The 21,556-nt window shown below is 33.6% G+C and overlaps 1 protein-coding gene across 5 annotated transcripts in view; it reads right to left on the bottom strand.

The window, feature by feature from the left end:
• Positions 1–9,568: 9,568 nt before the first annotated feature.
• LOC108567138 (Niemann-Pick C1 protein) overlaps positions 9,569–21,556 on the bottom strand; it is a 21,193-nt gene continuing 9,205 nt past the window's right edge. The window contains exons 3-13 of one of the 5 annotated variants that reach the window (XM_017927440.1): positions 16,626–17,019; positions 16,239–16,531; positions 15,996–16,182; positions 15,583–15,648; positions 14,993–15,121; positions 14,063–14,527; positions 13,794–14,001; positions 11,571–13,738; positions 11,447–11,509; positions 11,003–11,082; positions 9,655–9,737 (exon numbers count right to left, since the gene is read on the bottom strand). In XM_017927440.1, coding sequence (XP_017782929.1) covers positions 9,732–9,737; positions 11,003–11,082; positions 11,447–11,509; positions 11,571–13,738; positions 13,794–14,001; positions 14,063–14,527; positions 14,993–15,121; positions 15,583–15,648; positions 15,996–16,182; positions 16,239–16,531; positions 16,626–17,019 — 4,059 coding nt within the window. In that variant the 3' untranslated portion in view covers positions 9,655–9,731. Of the gene's footprint in view, positions 9,738–11,002; positions 11,083–11,446; positions 11,510–11,570; positions 13,739–13,793; positions 14,002–14,062; positions 14,528–14,992; positions 15,122–15,582; positions 15,649–15,995; positions 16,183–16,238; positions 16,532–16,625; positions 17,020–21,556 lie in introns of all 5 variants that reach the window. The other 4 variants (XM_017927432.1, XM_017927447.1, XM_017927453.1 and 1 more) reach the window with 4 other exon arrangements.

Below are 21,556 nucleotides of genomic sequence, written 5' to 3'. Positions count from 1 at the left end.
GGATTCGTTGCTCTTCCGGTCCGAAAATGTTGGAGGGTTGGTGATGGTTGGATGGATGGAAGGGCTTCCATCCATGTGCGTGAGTGTGTGGTTCTTGCCCTTTTGTTGCGCCGCCTAAACCAATTACATCCATTGTTCCCGGATCGAAAAACAATTGATTTTCGGGTGAGGGGTGGCAGTGTAGGATTGGGAGGATGTGGCGGCTCATCGGGGGCGCACACACAGACAGGCAGACTCGTCGTGTACACACTGTACAGGACACGACGCACTAATATCTATCGATTTATGAATTTACATGTAGGTCACATCATACACAAACTCACATGTAACAGTCACACCACCGCAAACGTTATGCCCATCCCCACCTTCATCCTTTCATCACTACCGTCGTCTGCCTACTACGTTTTCAGGTCCTTCGCATCGTCCAGTAATTGACTAAACGTAATACATTTCAAATGAACGTCGCAAAACGAAAATGTGTAAAATAATTTCCATCATTACAAGAATTTACACTTTTTCAATTTCATTTCAAGACTAATTAAAACAAAGTTGAAAATTACAGATTTTAAAAATTTATCAATTACTATTTGCCAACAATGTTATCATTATCAAATTAGGAAATGTATGAGGAAAGCATTCAATATATTTCACTACTGTGATAATTCCCAATTAAAATCCAGTTGGAATCATTAAAAAAAAACAGATTTTGTCCCATTTCTATTTTACTTCAAAATCATGAATTTAGTCTATCTAAAAATGTTTACAACTCATTACTTTTACCTTTAATTAGTAATTAGAACTACTCTTTGTCTATTGAATTACGTAATACAATTTATAGGAAATGCGCTTCGAAAACTAAACTAAATATCTTTCAATTCAAGTAATAATCCAATTTGAATAACCCTTTAAAAATTCATTTTTTCTTTTCATACATTTTTCAGCGTATTTCACTTCTTCCAAGTGCAATTCAATCATGAAATAGTTAATTTTCTAAACAATCAATAAAAGTACTAATTACTAATTAACTAATGAACTACGCTTTACCTAAGGAAATGAAACACGTTACGAAAACGAAAAAAGTTCACATCTATAAGTTCTCTTGTAATTCATCAATAATCCAATTGGATTTTCTAAATGTTTAAATTCATCACATTTTTCACACGTTTTTCAACATATTTCAATTCATCAAAGTTCAATTAAATCAGGAAATAATTATTTTTTTAAACAATGAATGCAATTTCTGAGGTATTGGAATAAATTTACACTTTTTCTAACATATTATCTTTACCTTTTATTACTAATGAACTACGTTTTAACGATGGATATGAAACGGGCTTCGAAAACGAAAATAATTTCACATCTTCATTCCAATAAATTCGTTTATAATTCATAAATAATCCAATTAGAATTACCTAGAAAAATCGTCTTTTTTTTAAAATGTTTAAATTCATCACAATTTTTTTTGTATGTACGTTTTTCAACATATTTTATTTCATCAAAGTTCAATTCAATCAGGAAATCGTTATTTTTTTAAACAATAAATGCAATTTCTGGGGTATTGGAGTAAATCCTATAAATTTACACTTTTTTCTATCATGTTATCTTTACCTTTTATTACTAATGAACTACGTTTTATCGATGGGTATGAAACACGCTTCGAAAACGAAAATAATTTCACATTTTCATTCCAATAAATTCGTTTATAACTCATAAATAATCCAATTGGAATTACCTAGAAAAATTGTCTTTTTTTTTAAATGTTTAAATTCATTACAATTTTTTTTGTATGTACGTTTTTCAACAAATTTTATTTCATCAAAGTTCAATTCAATCAGGAAATCGTTATTTTTTTAAACAATAAATGCAATTTCTGGGGTATTTGAGTAAATCGTATAAATTTACACTTTTTTCTATCATATTATCTTTACCTTTTATTACTAATGAACTACGTTTTATCGATGGGTATGAAACGCACTTCGAAAACGGAAATAATTTCACATCTTCATTCCAATAAATTCGTTTATAATTCATAAATAATCCAATTGGAATTACCTAGAAAAATCGTCTTTTTTTTAAATGTTTAAATTCATCACAATTTTTTTTTGTATGTACGTTTTTTCAACATATTTTATTTCATCAAAGTTCAATTCAATCAGGAAATCGTTATTTTTTTAAACAAACAATGCAATTTCTGGGGTATTGGAGTAAATCGTATAAATTTACACTTTTTCTATCATATTATCTTTACCTTTTATTACTAATGAACTACGTTTTATCCATGGGTATGAAACGCACTTCGAAAACGAAAATAATTTCACATATTCATTCCAATAAATTCGTTTATAATACATAAATAATCCAATTGGAATTACCTAGAAAAATCGTCTTTTTTTTTAAATGTTTAAATTCATCACAATTTTTTTTGTATGTACGTTTTTCAACATATTTTATTTCATCAAAGTTCAATTCAATCAGGAAATCGTTATTTCTTTAAACAATAAATGCAATTTCTGGGGTTTTGGAGTAAATCGTATAAATTTACACTTTTTTCTATCATATTATCTTTACCTTTTATTACTAATGAACTACGTTTTATCGATGGGCATGAAACGCGCTTCGAAAACGGAAATAATTTCATATTTTCATTCCAATAAATTCGTTTATAATTCATAAATAATCCAATTGGAATTACCTAGAAAAATCGTCTTTTTTTTAAATGTTTAAATTCATCACAATTTTTTTTGTATGTACGTTTTTCAACATATTTTATTTCACCAAAGTTCAATTCAATCAGGAAATCGTTATTTTTTTAAACAATCAATGCAATTTCTGGGGTATTGAAATAAATCTTATAAATTTATACTTTTTCTAACATATTATCTTTACCTTTTATTACTAATGAACTACGTTTTAACGATGGGTATGAGCTTCGAAAACGAAAATAATTTCACATCTTCATTCCAATAAATTCGTTTATAATTCATAAATAATCCAATTGGAATTACCTAGAAAAATCGTCTTTTTTTTTTAAATGTTTAAATTCATCACAATTTTTTTTTTATGTACGTTTTTCAACAAATTTTATTTCATCAAAGTTCAATTCAACCAGGAAATCGTTATTTTTTTAAACAATCAATGCAATTTCTGGAGTATTGGAGTAAATCCTATAAATTTACACTTTTTCTAACATATTATCTTTACCTTTTATTACTAATGAACTACGTTTTAACGATGAGTATGAAACGCGCTTCGAAAACGAAAATAATTTCACATTTTCATTCCAATAAATTCGTTTATAATTCATAAATAATCCAATTGGAATTACCTAGAAAAATCGTCTTTTTTTTTTAAATGTTTAAATTCATCACAATTTCTTTTGTATGTACGTTTTTCAACAAATTTTATTTCATCAAAGTTCAATTCAATCAGGAAATCGTTATTTTTTTAAACAATGAATGCAATTTCTTGGGTATTGGAGTAAATCGTATAAATTTACACTTTTTCTAACATATTATCTTTAACTTTTATTACTAATGAACTACGTTTTATCGATGGGCATGAAACGCGCTTCGAAAACGAAAATAATTTCACATCTTCATTCCAATAAATTCGTTTATAAATCATAAATAATCCAATTGGATCCAAATGTCTTTTTAAAATTCATCACAATTTTTAGTTTGTAAATACATTTTTCAACATGTTTCATTTCGTCCAAGTGCAATTCAATCGTGAAATAGTTAATTTCCTAAAACAATAAAAACTGATTTGGGTTATCGGCATAAACCCTGTAAATCTACACGTTTTTTTTTTAACAACATATTACCTTTTATTACCTCATAAACTGTGCTTTGCCTATGAAATAACGTAATACAAATCAAATAAATCGCACTATAAAAACTCAAAATCAATGATAATTCTCCAATAAATCCAGTTGAAATTATCAAAAAATAAAATATCAATTCAATTGATATAATTTTTAATTCCTTATACACTTTGCCTTAATTTCTAGTTAATTACGGTTTGCTGGGAATTCAATTTAATTCTGTGTTTACATAATCCAAAAAAATCTAAAAAAAATCTTGTAAACTTGGAATATAACTTTATAATTTTTACAACATATTTATTTTAACAGATTCCAAATAAATGGAAAAATCTTAAATTTTCATTAAAAACATAAATTTGATAAAAAAAAATATGTTTCTGAAATTAACTGAAAATTTAGTGTATGCGAGAGAATGAATCAATATGAACTCAAAAAAAGAAGTATATTTTCTACAGTTTTCATTATTTAATTGTAATGTCTGTATAATAATAATTGTATTTGAAATTGTCGCTTCTTCAATGTATAAGGAGTAATGGTAAATGTTGCAGAAGTTACTTCAGTTTTAATACCGGTTTCCTCGTAAAGCTTAATGAAAAATCGAAGGAAACATTACGCGGAACCAATTGGACCTTTATTGGATGTGAGTTAGTCGACGATGTTTGCACGATGATTCCGTTCAGCGAGAACATCGTGCTTTGTGTTGCGCTTCAATTGCTTTTCATCCTCCTTCAACCATCTCATTTTTTGTTCCGCTCTTTCATTCCTTTCTTAGTAGGCCTCCGGGGCATCGAAGTTCTTGCCGTTAAGGAAGTGGGTTGAGACCGGAACAAATAGTAATCTGAAGGTGCTAGTGTAGGTTTCTTGGGCTACAAGAATCGATCTCAAACACTAATAATCTGTGTCAGAGCCCTTTTATCCAAACGATACTTTCCAACATCATTATCACATTAAAAAAAAGACCATTAAAATAATGCAAACATTTCATATACAATCATTACATAATACAAATTGAAATAGTTTTTTATTTATAAATACTATCAGTACGTCAGTACTTTAAACGCATTGATCTGTGCGCTTTTTGGCACGCTTTGTGTAACGCACAGATTTTTGCAATTCGCGGAATTCAACGAAAATAACATTCCGTTTAAATGATTTGCAAAGTTAACATACATGCACGTGAAAGTATTTTCCATGAAACGAAAATCGCCGTTATTAATTAAGCTTTTGATTGCAACTACAAAAATAAAATACAAATGAAATTCTATCATTATTAATACTGTTGGTCTTGTGATATTCGATTCCCACAATAAAGGGCGGAAAATTCAATTAATTAATGGAAAATTTGATTCTAAATATAGAAATAATTTACTGATCTTTATTGAATTTTTATACTAATTGATGAAAATAGTCAAAATTAATTTAAATTTTTCATTAATTTATGAAAAGTGACCAATTTTTCTCAATTATTATTGAAATTTTTAGTAATTGATGAAAATTCTATCCTTAATATTTGATTTCGTAAATTATTAACATTGAAATAATTTACGTTAAAAGATTAATTAATATTGATTTATATTTACTAATTGATGAAAATAGTCAAAATTAATTTAAATTTTTCATTAATTGATAAAAAATGACCAATTTTCCTCAATTATTATTGAAATTTTTAGTAATTGATGAAAATTCAATCCTTAATATTTGATTTCGTTAATTGATTTACATTGAAAACCTAGTGGAAATAATTTACGTTAAAAGATTAATTAATATTGATTTACTTTTACTAATTGATGTAAATAGTCAAAATTAAGTTACATTTTTCCATTAATTGATGAAAAGTGACCAATTTTCCTCAATTATTATTGAAATTTTTAGTAATTGATGAAAATTCAATCCTTAATATTTGATTTCATTAATTGATTTACATTGAAAATCTAGTGGAAATAATTTACCTTAAAAGTTTAATTAATATTGATTTATTTTTACTAATTGATGAAAATAGTAAAAATTAAGTTACATTTTTTCATTAATTGATGAAAAGTGACCAATTTTCCTCAATTATTATTGAAATTTTTAGTAATTAATGAAAATTCAATCCTTAATATTTGATTTCGTAAATTATTTACATTGAAAATCGAGTCGAAATCATTTACCTTAAAAGTTTAATTAATTTTGATTTATTTTTACTAATTGATGAAAATAGTAAAAATTAAGTTAAATTTTTCATTAATTGATGAAAAGTGACCTATTTTACTCAATTATTTTTGAAATTTTTACTAATTAATGAAAATATTTGTTTTCCTAAATTATTTACATTCTAAATGAAGTGGAAATAATTTACATTAAACGATTAATTATTATTGTTTCTTTTAACTAATTGATGAAAATGTTATAATTTAAGTTAAATTTATCAATTAATTGATAAAAATAAGTTCACTTTTCCTCAATAAACAGATTAAATTTGTTTGAGTTTCAAATCATTTAAAGTTACTTATTACCTCTATAAGAGATGCCGCAGTACATCCAAACTGTATCGAAACTCTACCATTAGCGAATAGTTTGATTAGTTCGGATTTCCGCGTGTGTATAGAGAGGATGGATTAGTTGACATAATTCCGCCCTTAATGGATTTAGTTTTCGAGCAGCGGCTCAACTAAATGTGTCGCAAGAAGTATGGTGCTATCATTTGTGTAAAAGATTCATGAGATCGGAATGACGTGTACAGGTGGCAAGAGTCACGGAATTTTTCGTTGACACGCGACAGATAAACATTCTTTTCACAGAGTTGAAAGACCCTTACAAATCGATAAGAGCATTGACCCAAAACTAACATAATCTAAGCAAAAAGCGCATTTGTTAAATTGCAAACAAATTAACGCACTGAATTTTATATTTTTGTAGTAGTAAAGTCACAGTTTGGGTATTAATCAACGTTAATGCGATTTTCCGATTCAAATATTTACGTTTTCTCTCGCGAGTTTAATTCNNCTCCGACGCCGCCGCCACATAACGCAAACATACAACGAGTGCACATAAATCATCTTAAACATTCCTTATTACATTGTGTGTGTGTGTATGAGTAAGTGAGTGTATATACACGTACACACTTACTCATTCAGCCGCCCCCAACAAATTTACAAAAATAAAAAAAACTTTTTCTTACGTTTTCCATTTCTTCTCCTTCGTTTCCATTTTTCCTTCGTCTTCTTACACGACTTCAAGAATTACTCCGATCCACCATCACTGTCAAACGTTGACGTTTGTTATATAAACAACTGATTACCTAGGTAACAGTTCAATTATATATTTTTGTTCTCATTTTCCTTAGTTTTTTTTTACACCACTTCAAGAATTACACCGATTCACTGTCAAACTTTGACATTTGTTATATAAACAACTGATTACCTAGGTAACAGTCCAAATATATATTTATGTTCCCATTTTTCCTTCGTATTTTTACACAACTTCAAGAATTACACCGATCCACCTTCACTGTCAAACTTTGACATTTGTTATATAAACAACTGATTACCTAGGAAACAGTTAAATTATATATTTTTGTTCCCATTTTTCCTTAGTCTTTTTACACGACTTTAAGAATTACACCGATTCACTGTCAAAGTTTGACGTTTCTATATTATATAAACAACTGATTGCTTAGGTAACAGTCCAAATATATATTTTTGGTGTAGATCAAATTTGGATGTATACAAACACCTAATGTCAAACTTTGAGAGTTTTAAAATTACATTGACAACTGACAACTATAAATACTATAACTATAAATTTAGAATATTGACATCTCTAAATTACATAAACAACTAATTACAAAATCCATTTTTTGACATTTCGAAATTAATTTTGTATATGATAAAATAACTTTTGGTTTTCACAAATATTTAATTGAAAATTGAAAGGTTTTTTTCTTTTTCTTTTTGCAAAGCTACGCATCAAATATTTTGTATTGGATCTTTAAGCTGATGGAAGAAGTCTCGGGAGTCGCTCAGATATGGAGCGACGCCGAAGCTGGAATTCAATAATGTATTCCAGCATCCGAAGAAAACACTGATTGAGAGAAGCTATTGAATATATAAACATCGTATAGATGAATTACATATACAAGCGGATAGGATATTTACATAAGTAACTTCAAATGACGACGCGAAGTGCATTCGCAAAGAGTTTATCTCTCGCTCTCTCATTAGTACGTGAAATATTTTCGAGTCGAAGCTAATAATATTTGATGTTGATAGACACGTTTCAAGATCAACATTATTTCGTAAATTGCTTAGAAATTAATATATACATTTATTTAACCTTTGGTCAATCAAAACACAAATATAGAAAATCAATGAAATGTGAAAACACTGATTTTTCGAGCATTTTTTCAACTTTGAACGCCAATTACAGCTAAACGGATGAAACCACAACAATATATGAATACTCGCTACATTCCTCAAACATTCAACTTTCATATGCATCTTTTCGAACCATTCTATGTATTATAGTTTTCAAGAAAACAAATAAAATGTGAAAACACTCCTTTTTTGAACGTTTTTTCAACTTTAAACACCAATTACAGCCAAACGGATAAAACCACAATAATATATGAATACTCGCTACAATCCCCAAACATTCAGCTTTCATATGCATCTTTTCGATCCATTATATCTGTTATAGTTTCCAAGAAAATCAATCAAATGTGAATTGGATAAGGAGAGTTTGGGTAAACGATCAATATAATCAAATCTCTTGATTCATTACTTAAGCTTAACGGACGTTTTATTCACTTAATTCTCATGTTTGTTTTTTTTTATATGTTTTTTTTTCTCTTTCCTAACAGTACAAGATATATCCATTTAATACAATATTATTATTAAGACACCCTGTGAGTTAATTTCATATAAAATCTGTTACAAAGCACACCTTAATCTCTCGCTACACAAAACAAAAAAAACCAAAAAATAAATGAAAAACACAAATCTTAGCTACAGTAACCATGGGAATGAGATACATGACACGATTCAAAAGCGTAAAAATAATAAATAACTCGAACAAAAGAAATAATCATCAATTTACGTAACAAAATTGAGACAAATTTATATATTATATATATATGCAATTTATACTAAATATAATTTATATATAATTAAAAAAAAAAACGAAACAAAAATGTTCAAACTTTGAACATGTTTCTTCGACTTTCGTTGGAAACATGTTCAATGTTGAAATAGAGAGGGTGCAAACTACAACATGAACACGATGAATTAGGTAATAATTAGATTTAGAAGGAAACGTAAAGGAAAAATAGTGCTAATTTCACATACTTTAACGCTTAAACTTAGTTCGTAGAAAATAAAAAATAAAAATACTTTTGGTTTGGATGATTTTTTGCATTCGCCGTGCGAAAATGTGATTAAAGTTTAAATACACACAGCCCGATTTATCCAAAAAAAATAATAATAATTTTAATATAATATATAATATAATTGTAATAGTAATTATATATAAAAGTTTAGAATATGTTTAGAAAAGTCATGGATGATGACTTTGGTTGAACCTTTGGTCGAACAATTTAATCTAGGCGCTTGGTCTTTTGTGAAGAAAGATGGGTTCGAACCTGTTGGAGGTGGCGGTTTTGAGCGCTGAAGGAACTGGAAACACGTGAGTGTTCCGAGGTAAGTATATATAAATTAAAAAAATAATATTAATAATAATCAATGATGCACTAAATTGTCTGTTTTGATGTTGGTTTTTTTTTTGTCCTACGACGGAATTGACACTATACTGTCGTAATTGGGCGTCGGAAACGCGGCCGACGTCGACGGCTGCAGGAGCGGCGACGTCGGCGTCGGTTCGTCATCGGGCGCCGATGTCCTGGTCACTAGATGTCTTCGTCGGTTTCGTGTCATCACGCCTAGAAAGCAAGAAGAGAAGTCGTCGAGATCAGTCAGAGAAGTTGCAAAAATATACAACAAAAAGCGCACCCAACAACAACAACAACCAAAATAACAATAATAATCCTAAGATTAAGCCGTGCAAGTGTTAAGAAGCATGTGTCAAACTGATGAACGAAACAATAAACGAAATTTTCAACAAAATTTATCAAGTTCCATATGAATTCAATCAAATAAATTCGTTACCTAGGAAATGAGTTGATCAATAACGAAATATTTAATTTTTGGTTATAAATTAATCAAACTTTTACCTAGGAAACGTTTTCTCAAACAAATATATGAATTTAATCGTAAAAACTTCTTTTGTTACCTAGGAAACAATTTGATCAATGTTGTTCGGTTCTTTCAACAACATTATTAGTGCGTCAGATGTTAGTATTAAAGCTGCACACAACGCAATACTTGTCAAGTAACTATCTATATACTTGGCAAACAACGCTGTTCGTTGAAACATATTTATTAAATACAGTTGAATTTGAGAATTAATGATTGTTATTGAATCAATAAATCAGAACCGTTTCAATAAATATTGAGTTGAATGTTATAAAAAAAAAATTCTTATTTATAACCAATTCAATCAAACTTTTAAATTACTCGTTACCTAGGAAACGTTTTCTCAAACAAATATATGAATTTAATCGTAAAAACATCTTTTGTTACCTAGGAAACAATTTGATCAATGTTGTTCGGTTCTTTCAACAACATTATTAGTGCGTCAGATGTTAGTATTAAAGCTGCACACAACGCGATACTTGTCAAGTAGTAAGTTTCTATATACTTGGCAAATAACGCTCTTCGTTGAAACATATTTATTAAATACAGTTGAATTTAATTTGAGAATGAATGATTGTTATTGAATCAATAAACCAGAACCGTTTCAATAAATATTGAGTTGAATGTTATAAAAAAAAATATTCCTTAATACAACAAAACTAATACAACAATTTTCATGCACCATAATTTGAGGATAAACTGAAATGCAATGGAATTGGCTGTAAATAAATACAAAAACGTAAGAAAACGAATTTGTTTCTAAACGAAAACTAAAGTTCATGCAGTCTGAAAACTAGGAACGAACAAAGAAAAGCACTAAATAAATAATAAACCCTGCGTTTTGTGTGTGCAAAGAATTAAATATAAACCGACAGAATAAAATAGAAGATCAAAACGTGTGTGTAAAAAATGTACAATAGTCTTTGCAAATATTTGTCAGTAGTGTCCTTACTCGGCTCAAAGAAGTCTCCTGGAACTGTTCCCCCTGCATAATCCTATGCTTGGCCAGTTTCTCTTTGTTCATTGGTGAACCTGCATCATATCACACACATCAAGTACATATGGAAAAATATTTCTTTTAAAGAAAAAAACATGCTCTTGCATTTATAACATGTAAACCCAATATTTATCATTCGAAGTACGTGAATTGTTAAAGAAACACAACACCACGGATGCGTGTTAATAATAATAATAAAAATAGTAAATAAAATTAAAAATAAATAGATTTCTTGTTGCGAATGATCCCTTATATTTTGTTCGTGTATTCTACTTCTGATGATAGTTCAAAATATAAGGTTGATGAGAAGATGCTCGAAGAGGTAGCGCACTGTCAACACTGAGCCTGCACTGAAGAGCAACAATATTCCTAAACTCAGCACCAACTCGTACAACTCACCTATATAACTGAGGAGGACCGGCAGGAAGATCAATCCGTGGGCGGCTCCAAGTACCACGATACCTGTGAATGCGATTGTATTTAATAAAGTTGTTTGCGATGCGTGTTGTTATTCGATACTTACCTAAGTACATTCTGAAGTAAAAGACTTGGAAGATCTGGCTCTTCGCGAAGGCCAGGACGACGATGCCTCCGAATTTGGTGAGCGTGATCCCGGAGAAGACTGAGCTACCCATTCTAGTGAGGCAATCGGCGGCGCGCTGCTTCCGCGTGGCCGCGACGGACACGGAGAAGCTGTGCACCAGATGCGAGCAGAACTCGACGGAGATACCGACGGCCATCACGAGATTCACCAGGGATACAGCGTTGAGGGTGATGTGCCACCAGTACATGACGCCGCCCAAGTTGATGACGATCATCGCAATAGTGATGACCACCACCACGGAGGAGAAGATGTCCAGACCCATGAGCAGGAAAGTGCACACGAAGATGGCGAGCAGACTTATTCCCATGCTCTGCAGCGTGTCCGGCCACATGGTCAAATACTGCTCGTAAAACACGTAGAACACCGAATACGGGAACACCTCGACGCTCTCCTTGACGCCCATCTTCTGCAGCTTCCCGTTAATCGTGTCCGTGATGTTCTTGCTGATGGTGCGAGCAGCCCGCATGCTCTCGTAATAATCCTCGGACGTTTTCAGTATCGAGTGATAGGCCATGAAGTACGAAGCGCCGACCGTGGATAATCCTGTGGTGGAGTTGGTCGCGTAATCCACGCCCTGGCCATAAGCAGCGTGCCCACCCTTGGCGCACGTCGCGTCCGGATTATCTTGAAGGAAGAAGGACACGTACTTCTCGAAACCGGTGGCATTCGGTCTCGAGTTCTTCTCCGTGGTTATCATGCATCTATCGCATTTATTTGACGTGGATTCGTGCGGGCAGAAGCCTCCCGTCGACGTATCGTATTTGCAGCAGCTCGGTATGCTCGACCAATCAAAGTAATCATCGATCCAACTGTTGCTAGGTTTGGAGATGTAACTGGTTGTGGGCATTTTACTTGCAACGAAGACCTGCGTTACCAGCGAGTCCAGATCGCAGTACAACCCCGAACAAATCATGTTCTGCTGCTCCGTCTGACTGTAGTTCAATCCTGCGCTCACCACGAAGTACATTGGCGGCCCAATACTCAAGTAATCTTTCAGGAACTTGAAGTACTTAAGCACGAAACTATCCTCTGGCATTGAAAGCTCCTGATCCAAACCGATTTCTATGTGCGGAGCGACAGCGAGCGAAGAACATAACCAGCCGAAGAAGATGATCATCACGCCCGTTCTGACGTACTTGTTCATCAGGAAAGGAACGTAAATCTCTTTGAAGAAGCTGTACAGCAATCCTTCTGATTGCGCCCCTTCGTCCGAGTTCTTTTTACCTTGTATGCAACAGCAGATGTCGAATTTGTTGTTGACTTGTCTCTGCGTGTCCAGCGATAGGAGACCGACGAAGCAGGTGATTTGCAGAAGGAAATCGAAGAGCAGAGCCATTCCTGCGTACAGGGCGAACGCTCGAACGGCGGGCATGTCGGATAAGCTTCCCAGGAAGAAGCAGCAGCATTCGGAGACGCTGGTTAACAGCATCGAAGGACCGACCTGTCCTAGGATTCTTCCGATGTGCTCCGCGTGCGTCTCGTTCGGTTTCCTCAGCTCCCTCTGATGAGTCTGCACTAATATGAAGATGTTATCCACGCCGACTGCCAGCACTAAGAACGGTATAACTTCGATGATGATCAGGGTCGCCGGGAGTCCAAAGAACCCGAAAATACCGACTGATGAGATCACTGAGGCTAAGACAATGACCACACCGCCTAAACCCAAGGTAACTTTGCTATCAATCAAGACGCGATTGCACTTGTTCAGTTGACCAAGAGAAACGGCGATGTAGGCGAACATGATCACGTATGAAATAAGTATGGTCAACACATCAGACTGGCTCTCGCGATCTAATTCATCCTCGATGGATCTCTCCGTGGTGAAAGCGATATCCATGAATTCGGGCTTCCCGTGCTCCGTATAATTCTTCATGAATTTAACGAAATCCGACTCCCATTCCATAGCTGGCGACAGTTTAGTTTTGTTATGATAATTGTTAACCAAGAACGTGAGGATAATGGCCGTTGAATCTTTGTATTGCGAATGCTTGCTCAGATGTTCTCCGGGCTTCAGGAAACCTCCGAAGGCGATGGCCGGATCCACAGGTCCTCCGTACTGACCCAGACAGTCCGGATTGAAAGGATTCCTACAAGAAATACATTGAGAATACGATCTTTAACGATGGAAATTTGTATAATTACTGAGTGCAGGTGATGAAGCGATCCAGGTAATTCACGACGAATCCGTTTTCGTCCTCATCCGTTTCCTCGAAGGTATCCACATCATCTTGGAAGTAACCCCAAACGCTTTGGATGGCGCACTGCGTGACATCCGTATCCTTCGTATCTTTGTTGCGCAGCGGAGCGAAGCAAATTTTATCCAAACTATGTCCAGTATTGGCTCCAATTACTAATTTTTAAAAAAATACATTCAATAGTTAAAGATTCTTAATCATTTGATATAAACTTACGTTTAATTTTCTCTTGAAGATCGAAAACTGCTCTCAAAAAGGTTTCGTTGAAGACTGGGCCGAACTTCAGCTCACCAATTGAGGTTTCATGTACGACAGGCTGCAGACCTACAGCCCTTATGATAATCTGCTCGTTCCTGTAGAAAGGCTCAAAGTGCGAATCGAAGATCTCCCTTTCGACTCTCGATCGTGACGACGGCGACGCCCACAGCTCAACCGGATCCGTGGTCACCTTCAGGTACTTGATGCCGTGTCCCAGGGCAATCACGAGGCATGCTCCGAGGAAGAGGACGAACCAGGGACGGGACGCGCAGTAGACGCCCCATCTCTCGAAGAAGCGCTGCAGGTACGTGTCGGTGTTGGCTCCGAGCTTCTCGAGGAAAGAAGACGAGACGACGTCGTATTCTCCCGGCATTTTGTTGATCGAGTGCGTGTCCAGCTCATGGTCGGTCTCGGAAGTTACGCCTGAAGGAGGAAAATCGAACGAAATCGGATTAGTGCGGTTCGGAATGGTTCGTCCAGGTCCTGCTGATGATACAACGAAAAGCTGCACGACAAAATACGTGAAAAGCTGAAGCAATATTTATCTAGCAAAGCGAAATACATCTAACTAGCGAAAAGCACACACAGTTAAGAGTAAATGTTTAAACAACTACAGATTAGACTATGATTACAGGTATAGAAAGAACAAGAAAATCCAATTAAAAAGTTATAACTTTCTTGAAATTATTAAAATTTTATGAATTTTCTTTTAATTAATTAAAATTTTGTTTTTTCTTCAATTAAAAGCAGCTTGATCATTGGATTAACTATTCAATTAAATATATTTTTTTAGACAGCGTTGGACGAGAGACACGTTGATTAGTTTAAGGTGAAACGAATAATATAGCGATTTTGTTTTTAGGGTTGTTTTTTTGTTTGTTAACATACTGGATCTTTTGGACTGCTGCAGGGGGCTGTCCTCGCCGTCGCCAAGGGCGGTGTGTGATGAGGATCGATCCATACCGGCCAATCGCCTACCAACTTCGTCAGTACCACGCCCACGGATTAGTCCAGCCACTGTAAAACCAAAACCCCCAAAACCAAAAAAAAAGAGAGAGAAAAAAAAACAGAGCGACTTTAGTGTACATTCTTTCATGTCTGTAAAATCGTACAATTAAATAAATCAATAGAAATATAACAATCAGAGGTTCCGTGCATTATTTAGAGAGAGAGAGAGAGAGAAAAACAAAGGATTAAAACGAATACGATTAATCAAAGAAGGCATTAATTGAGAAGTTGTCATTGTTAATGGTATTTTAAGGAGGATTCGCAGCTTTTCGGCGTCGAGACTGGACAACGATATTTCTATGTCACATAGAGAGAGAGAATGAGAAATTGAGAATACAGAAAGAGTTATAATATCTACTTGGAACAGATAAAGTCTTTACGCGATTTTCAAAACCCAGATCATTCCCACAATTCTTTCTATTTTTTTTTGTTGATATGAACGTTTTCTTTCGCTCGAATTCGTGTAATACCTTGGTTGTGTCTGTAGATAGCCAACAGTTCGACTTCTTGCACGTTCTTTTGTACCAAAATCGAACCTGCTCCAAGAAAAACATGACCACAAAAACAAAAATATATAAAATAATTGTAAATCAAAAAAAAAAATAAATAAAAGAGAAAATCATCAAACAGTGTGTTATGCGTTGCGCTCCTCCCGTGTGAGAGAAGCAATCAAAAGAAAGCTCAAAAAAATAATTATGTAAAATAAATAAACTCTCCCCCTCAAGAAAGGTGTAAAATACTCTCAAACCATCGGTTATTGGACTCGTTTTTAAAGACACGTGCGTCAAAATCAGATCAAAATACAGAAAACCCTCGTGTCGTCGATTAGTTCACACTCTTGAAGAAAAAAATAAATAAAACAAACAGTTTCGTTTTTGCTTACTCGAACATCTGTTGTTGCTGAGGACGTTCGCCGTGATGAAGAGGACGGATCCGACGACGAATACGATTGTCATGACGACGGCGTATCCGTCGTAGCCGCCGATCAGGAAGGGTCCTTCCGCTGGGGGCGGCGGTTTCGGGACGGGGCAACTCTCCTCGCAATCCATGCAAGCGCACGCTGGATTTTTCTGTAAAACATGTGGAAGATTAGATTGTATTTTATCGTTTTTTTCTGATATCTTACGCCTTCGCCTTTGCTGCACGGGGTGATTAGAGGGTTCAGTGGAACGTAGATTGCTACCGGCGAAGAGGTGTTCTTGTAGTTGATCTGGAATGGAACGAATGGATTGCCGTCCGCTTCGCCCAGGTAATCGAACCACCTGGTGGCCGTGCACTTGGCAGAACCCCAGCCGCCGCACATCAGATCCAAGGCCAGTTGGCCGGTGCTCGGAACGCTGACCTGCTTGCAGGAATCGAACGTTCCTTGCAAGTAATCGTTGTGGATGTAAAAGTCCACTCCGGTGATATAAGTAACATCTGAAAACAAAACAAAATAGTTAATAATAACATTTATAGAATGAAGAATTATAATAGACTATTGCTTCAATTATATGTAGGAAATAAGTCTTACTTTTGTCGGTTTGGTTCACCTCGATGGGATCCAAGAAGAGCGACTGGTTCTTTGCACAGGTCAAGGCGCAGAGGTGTCGCACGAAGTTCTTGAAGCACGAAGGGCATCTCTTCAGGAAGTTCCCGGCCAACGGGATGTTCGCATCCATCGTGCGGAGCTGCGCCGTGTCGCAGCACGTCTTCACCCCGGTACCGTCGTCCTCCAGGAGATGGGGACACCATTTGGCCAAGATCTGCTGACCATCGTTGTCCAGGATCTTAGCGGTTCCATTGTAAAGGCAATTCTGCTGCTTCCCCCCTTTGTCCTCGTGGCATTGCCCGTACCAGATGCAGTGGCCGGCATCTTCGACGCGATCCTTGCGGCTGGTGCTCTCGTTACTCTTAGCACCCAAAGTCTGCAACAAAAAAAAATAATACAGAAATGAATCAAGATCTCTCATAAAACATCAAAAACAATTTACAATTAACTTGTCAAGTATCAAGTATACATGGCAGAATTATCTCACAATAAAGTATAAAAGATTTGTCCAAAGAGGAAAGAATCAAAGGACAACAAAAGTGCCACATAATTAACCCCCTTTTTTTTGTAGTCACCACTAAATTGATGATTCAATGGAGAAGCTTTGACCCCGTAGACGAGGGAACGTTTGAGCGTTAATTGCGTTAATCGAATGAACGTGGATTGGTCCTCCGCGTCCACGTTCATCGAGGGGATTTAATTGTCTTCAATTACAACAACAACAAAAAAAACACGAAGGGAAGACAACCATCGTTATATTCTCACGTCTCCAAAGACAAACTCTGGTTTCATCAATCTGAATGCAAATGCACAGATTTCGTTTCTTTCTACTACAATTTCACTTTCAAAAAGATTTCCAGTTGCAACTGAAACAAAGTTTTAAACCATAAACAGTTGGAGGAAACTGCACGAGACTGCAATAATAAACAGTTGGACTACTTCCCATTTCCTGACCGCAGCAGGTATCCAATAACAATTATCAATATTTCTTTCCTCTCTCTTTGTTACAAAACATCATAATTTACGTGTGTAATTACTGTATTTACGTTTGTACCGCCAATGCAACGGACTTAAAGGGAATTGGAATGCAACAGACGGAAAGGAAATTAGAAAATTAACGGTTTCGGAACGCATGTTTTTCCTCCATTGTTATGAAACGAAATACATATAGAAAACTTAGCTTACATTTGCTTACAATGAATAATTGTATTATGCAATTACAATTAACATTCCATCGACACGCTTAAATATGGTTTAAGAAAGTCTACCAAATTTGAATATTTGAACATTCGATTTTCATATATAGAAGCCGAACTGAAAAAAACGCTTAAAGTTAAATTTAACCCAAATATCAGCATGATACATGAATTGAAAGTTAAAAATACGCAGAGAAACAAATCGGTTTTCAGACAGTTTCCAACAAAAAACGATAAAAAGAAAGAAAGCAGATTGTTTACGCTGATTCTTTAAATACCTTCAAATAAAAATGCGCGCATTTTGACGCGTAATTGGAAGGAAGAGGTGAGAAAGAGTAAATTAAAAATGTAATTCGCTCATGAGCGGAGAAGAACCTCGTCTTTAGAAATAGCCCAAGGATAGAGACGATGACGCTGCTCGTAAAACAAAAGAGAGAGAGTTGCATTTCACGCAGATATAAAGAAAGTGTCTTGTTGATTTTTTTCATATCAATTCCTAAAGAAAACTTGTAAAATTGTACAAAATAAGAAAAATTTATGTGTACAACATTGAAATTGAACAATTGTTCAAAATAATAGACAAAAATCATGTGAAAAATTGATGATAATTTATGAAGATTTAGTCTGCAAAAAGAACGAAAATTGATGTTAATTTCTGCTGAATTCGTCTGCAAATGACACGAAATACCCTTGAGAAAGTAATCATTACAATGCACAGCTTCAATTATGGTCAAGTACGAACGAATTCCATTCTATTGAGCGCAATGAATCATCGGTTCAGAATACTATCTTCATGCGACGATAATATTGATGCTTTAATTGGAATAAGTTGTATAATTGAATGGACTTCGTGATGATGAGTATGAAGGATTTGTTGCATTTCATCTTATCAATGCAAGTTGTTGATGAATCACAGTTATGAATTCAGTATACAAAGTTGATAAACATTGAAGAAAACCATGGAAGAAAATTAAGTTATTCAATTAATTTCAGGAATTCAATAGTCAAAATAGTTTCCTAAACTTGCTCAACAAATTCAAGTTTTCTCGATAATCAATGAAATCACGGAATCAAATAGAAATTCTTGTAGATAACTTTAAGAAAATATCATTTAAAAAATAAGAATTAACACTTAAACACTTTGCAAACATCCTTGAGTTTTTAAATAAAACAACCCGGAATTGATTACCAATATTAAATGAAGACAATACGATAATTTGCAATCAAATTGAAGCAGCAACAACAACAAGAAACTCGTTTGCAATTAACAATATTTAACGACAACAAATTCGAAATCACTTTTTAAGCGATTCGTTCTTGGATTTTTCACAAATTTCACTGGTTTTTCAAGTCAGACATTGCGCAAAGTTCAGTATACAATTTATAAAAAACAACAACAATATTTCAATATGTTTTCACGTATTCTTTTATAATTTTTATTAAGTGGCCCAAGGTCGAGTAGTGCGTTACGTCTGCAGAAACAAAATGCATTAACCTTCGAAACTTGTTGTTATTACCTGCGATAATCAAGATTTTATGAAAAGTACAAAGAGAAAATGAGATTTATGCGGATCAAAGTTTAATTTAATTGTGGTTTTCGGTGTTTGTCTTTGTAACTGGTTTTCGGGTTCAATTCTCGAAGTTACGTAAGCGCTGTGTGGTCCATGCAAAACGCGTTGTTTCTTCGGATCAAGATGCATGGAAAAACAAATTTGAGAGAAACCTCGAGACGAGAAGTTCGTTGGTATTTTTTTTCTCTTAATTAACATTTTTGTTGAATAATTAACAAAATTTATTCGATTGACGAAATTTACGTTAAACTTGAATTTCCAATAGTTGCAATAACGTAAATTTCAAGTGTCAAGTAAAGGTAGATTTTATGGTTTCTTTTAGTATTGATAACTTTCATTAAGAAATCTTCATAAATTCTATAGTTTTTTTCATGAAAATCACTAAACAAATTTTATAGTTTGAACAGTACCAAAGGTCAACAAAAATCCACGTAATAAATGATAACATTTTTCCTGATAAAAATGGAAAATTTTGACGCAAAAAAGGTAATTTCACATCATCCAACAACGAAAATTTTCAAGTTGCAAATTACTCATTCGACTCGCACAAACAGAAAGCCAGGAAAGTCACGATTTTTCTTACACAATTGAAAAAAATTACGAAACATTTCTTAACGCGTAACCAAACACCAATGACAATAACCGGAGATAACAAATTCAAGGTCTCTTTTGTACAGATATGAACACACATCGTTATATCTTTAATTACACGAGTATTAATTTAAATTTGTTTAAAAAAAATAATCAAAGTAACAATAAAAACATAAAAGTTAACGTCAATTTCCGAAGAATTCGTCTGCAAATTTAAATGAAGAAATCATTTAAAATAATAGCCAAAAGTTAACGTGAATTTCTGAAGAATTCGTCTGAAAATTGAAATTAAGAAAACGTTTAAAATAACTGTCGTATTTAGAAGAATTCGTGTATATATTGAATATTTAAAGCCAAAAGTTAACGTTAATTTTTTGAAGAATTCGTCTTTAATTTGAAATCGAGAAATCACTGAAAATAAATCAAGATTTCTAAAGAATCCGTTTGCTAAATTAAATTACAAAAATCTTATAAAATTGAGTAATAAAGTTGGGACAAATTTTGAAAAAAATGTCTACAAATTGAAATAATTTTACAACACACATTACATTGTATCAACAATAAAAACTTAAAGCCTGCCAAAGTTACATAATTTGCTTCCACAATCAGAATATACGTGAGGTTACGAAACTAAGCGAATCCGCTAAGCTGATGAACTTGCATCGATGGTAATAACCTACGAAGAAACTGGTTTTAGGTCGAGTTTGCTAATTGGTGAATTCTGCACAGAGACTTCACCAGATATTTGCATTTTCAATATGAAAACAAGAAAAATCTTTTATAAAGTAAACATTTAATAGAGAACTTTCGATTAAACTAACTGAAAAAGATGTTTATGAAATAATGACGTAAAAGGAAACATTGCAAATTTTAATCTACACAAAACTTCAATTCCAGAAGAAACTAATCGAAAAGATGACTCACAAGAGTCAACATTGATTAGATGATAAGCGTTCACACGAAACGTGAATTCGATCCAACCAGAAGGTGCAATAAACGAATGACTTCATTCCATTTTTATCTACCCGCAAAAGTTTCGTGTTGCGATAAGTCACCGCCGCGCCGCATTGCCAGGAAAAGTCACGTTCCTTTTTTTTTTCCTTTACGTACATAAAAATTGATACTTTTATAAATGCGAAACCGAAAAAGCTACAAATTAGTGTTTATAATCAGGTCAAATACAACACTAAAGTTTATGCATGATACTAATGTCACGTTACAATCACATTAGTTGGCATTGCGTTTCAATCGTTGTTCTTTTGTTATCTACGTGTACTTAGATAATTATAGTGGATTTTCAATGTTATTTAATGAATCATATCGCTGATAAACGACTGTAATTTTATATTCCATAAACGCAAAACAAAATTATTTAAAAAAAAAATATATGGAAAGTTTCTTCAATTTAGGTTACTTTGATTTGTAAATAACATCAATGAAATTACTGAAAATTACTTGAAAACTTGGAATTTGACATTCTACCACCCAAATCCAAATTATTCAAACAAATGCATAGTTTCTTAAACTCAGGTAACTTCGAGCTGCAACGCTTTTA

Source organism: Nicrophorus vespilloides, unplaced genomic scaffold, assembly GCF_001412225.1.
Source record: "Nicrophorus vespilloides isolate i.1.1-1 unplaced genomic scaffold, Nicve_v1.0, whole genome shotgun sequence".
NCBI lineage: Eukaryota > Metazoa > Arthropoda > Insecta > Coleoptera > Silphidae > Nicrophorus > Nicrophorus vespilloides.
Note: the sequence above shows the minus strand (reverse complement) of the source record. Positions and strands in the feature narration are given on the sequence as shown.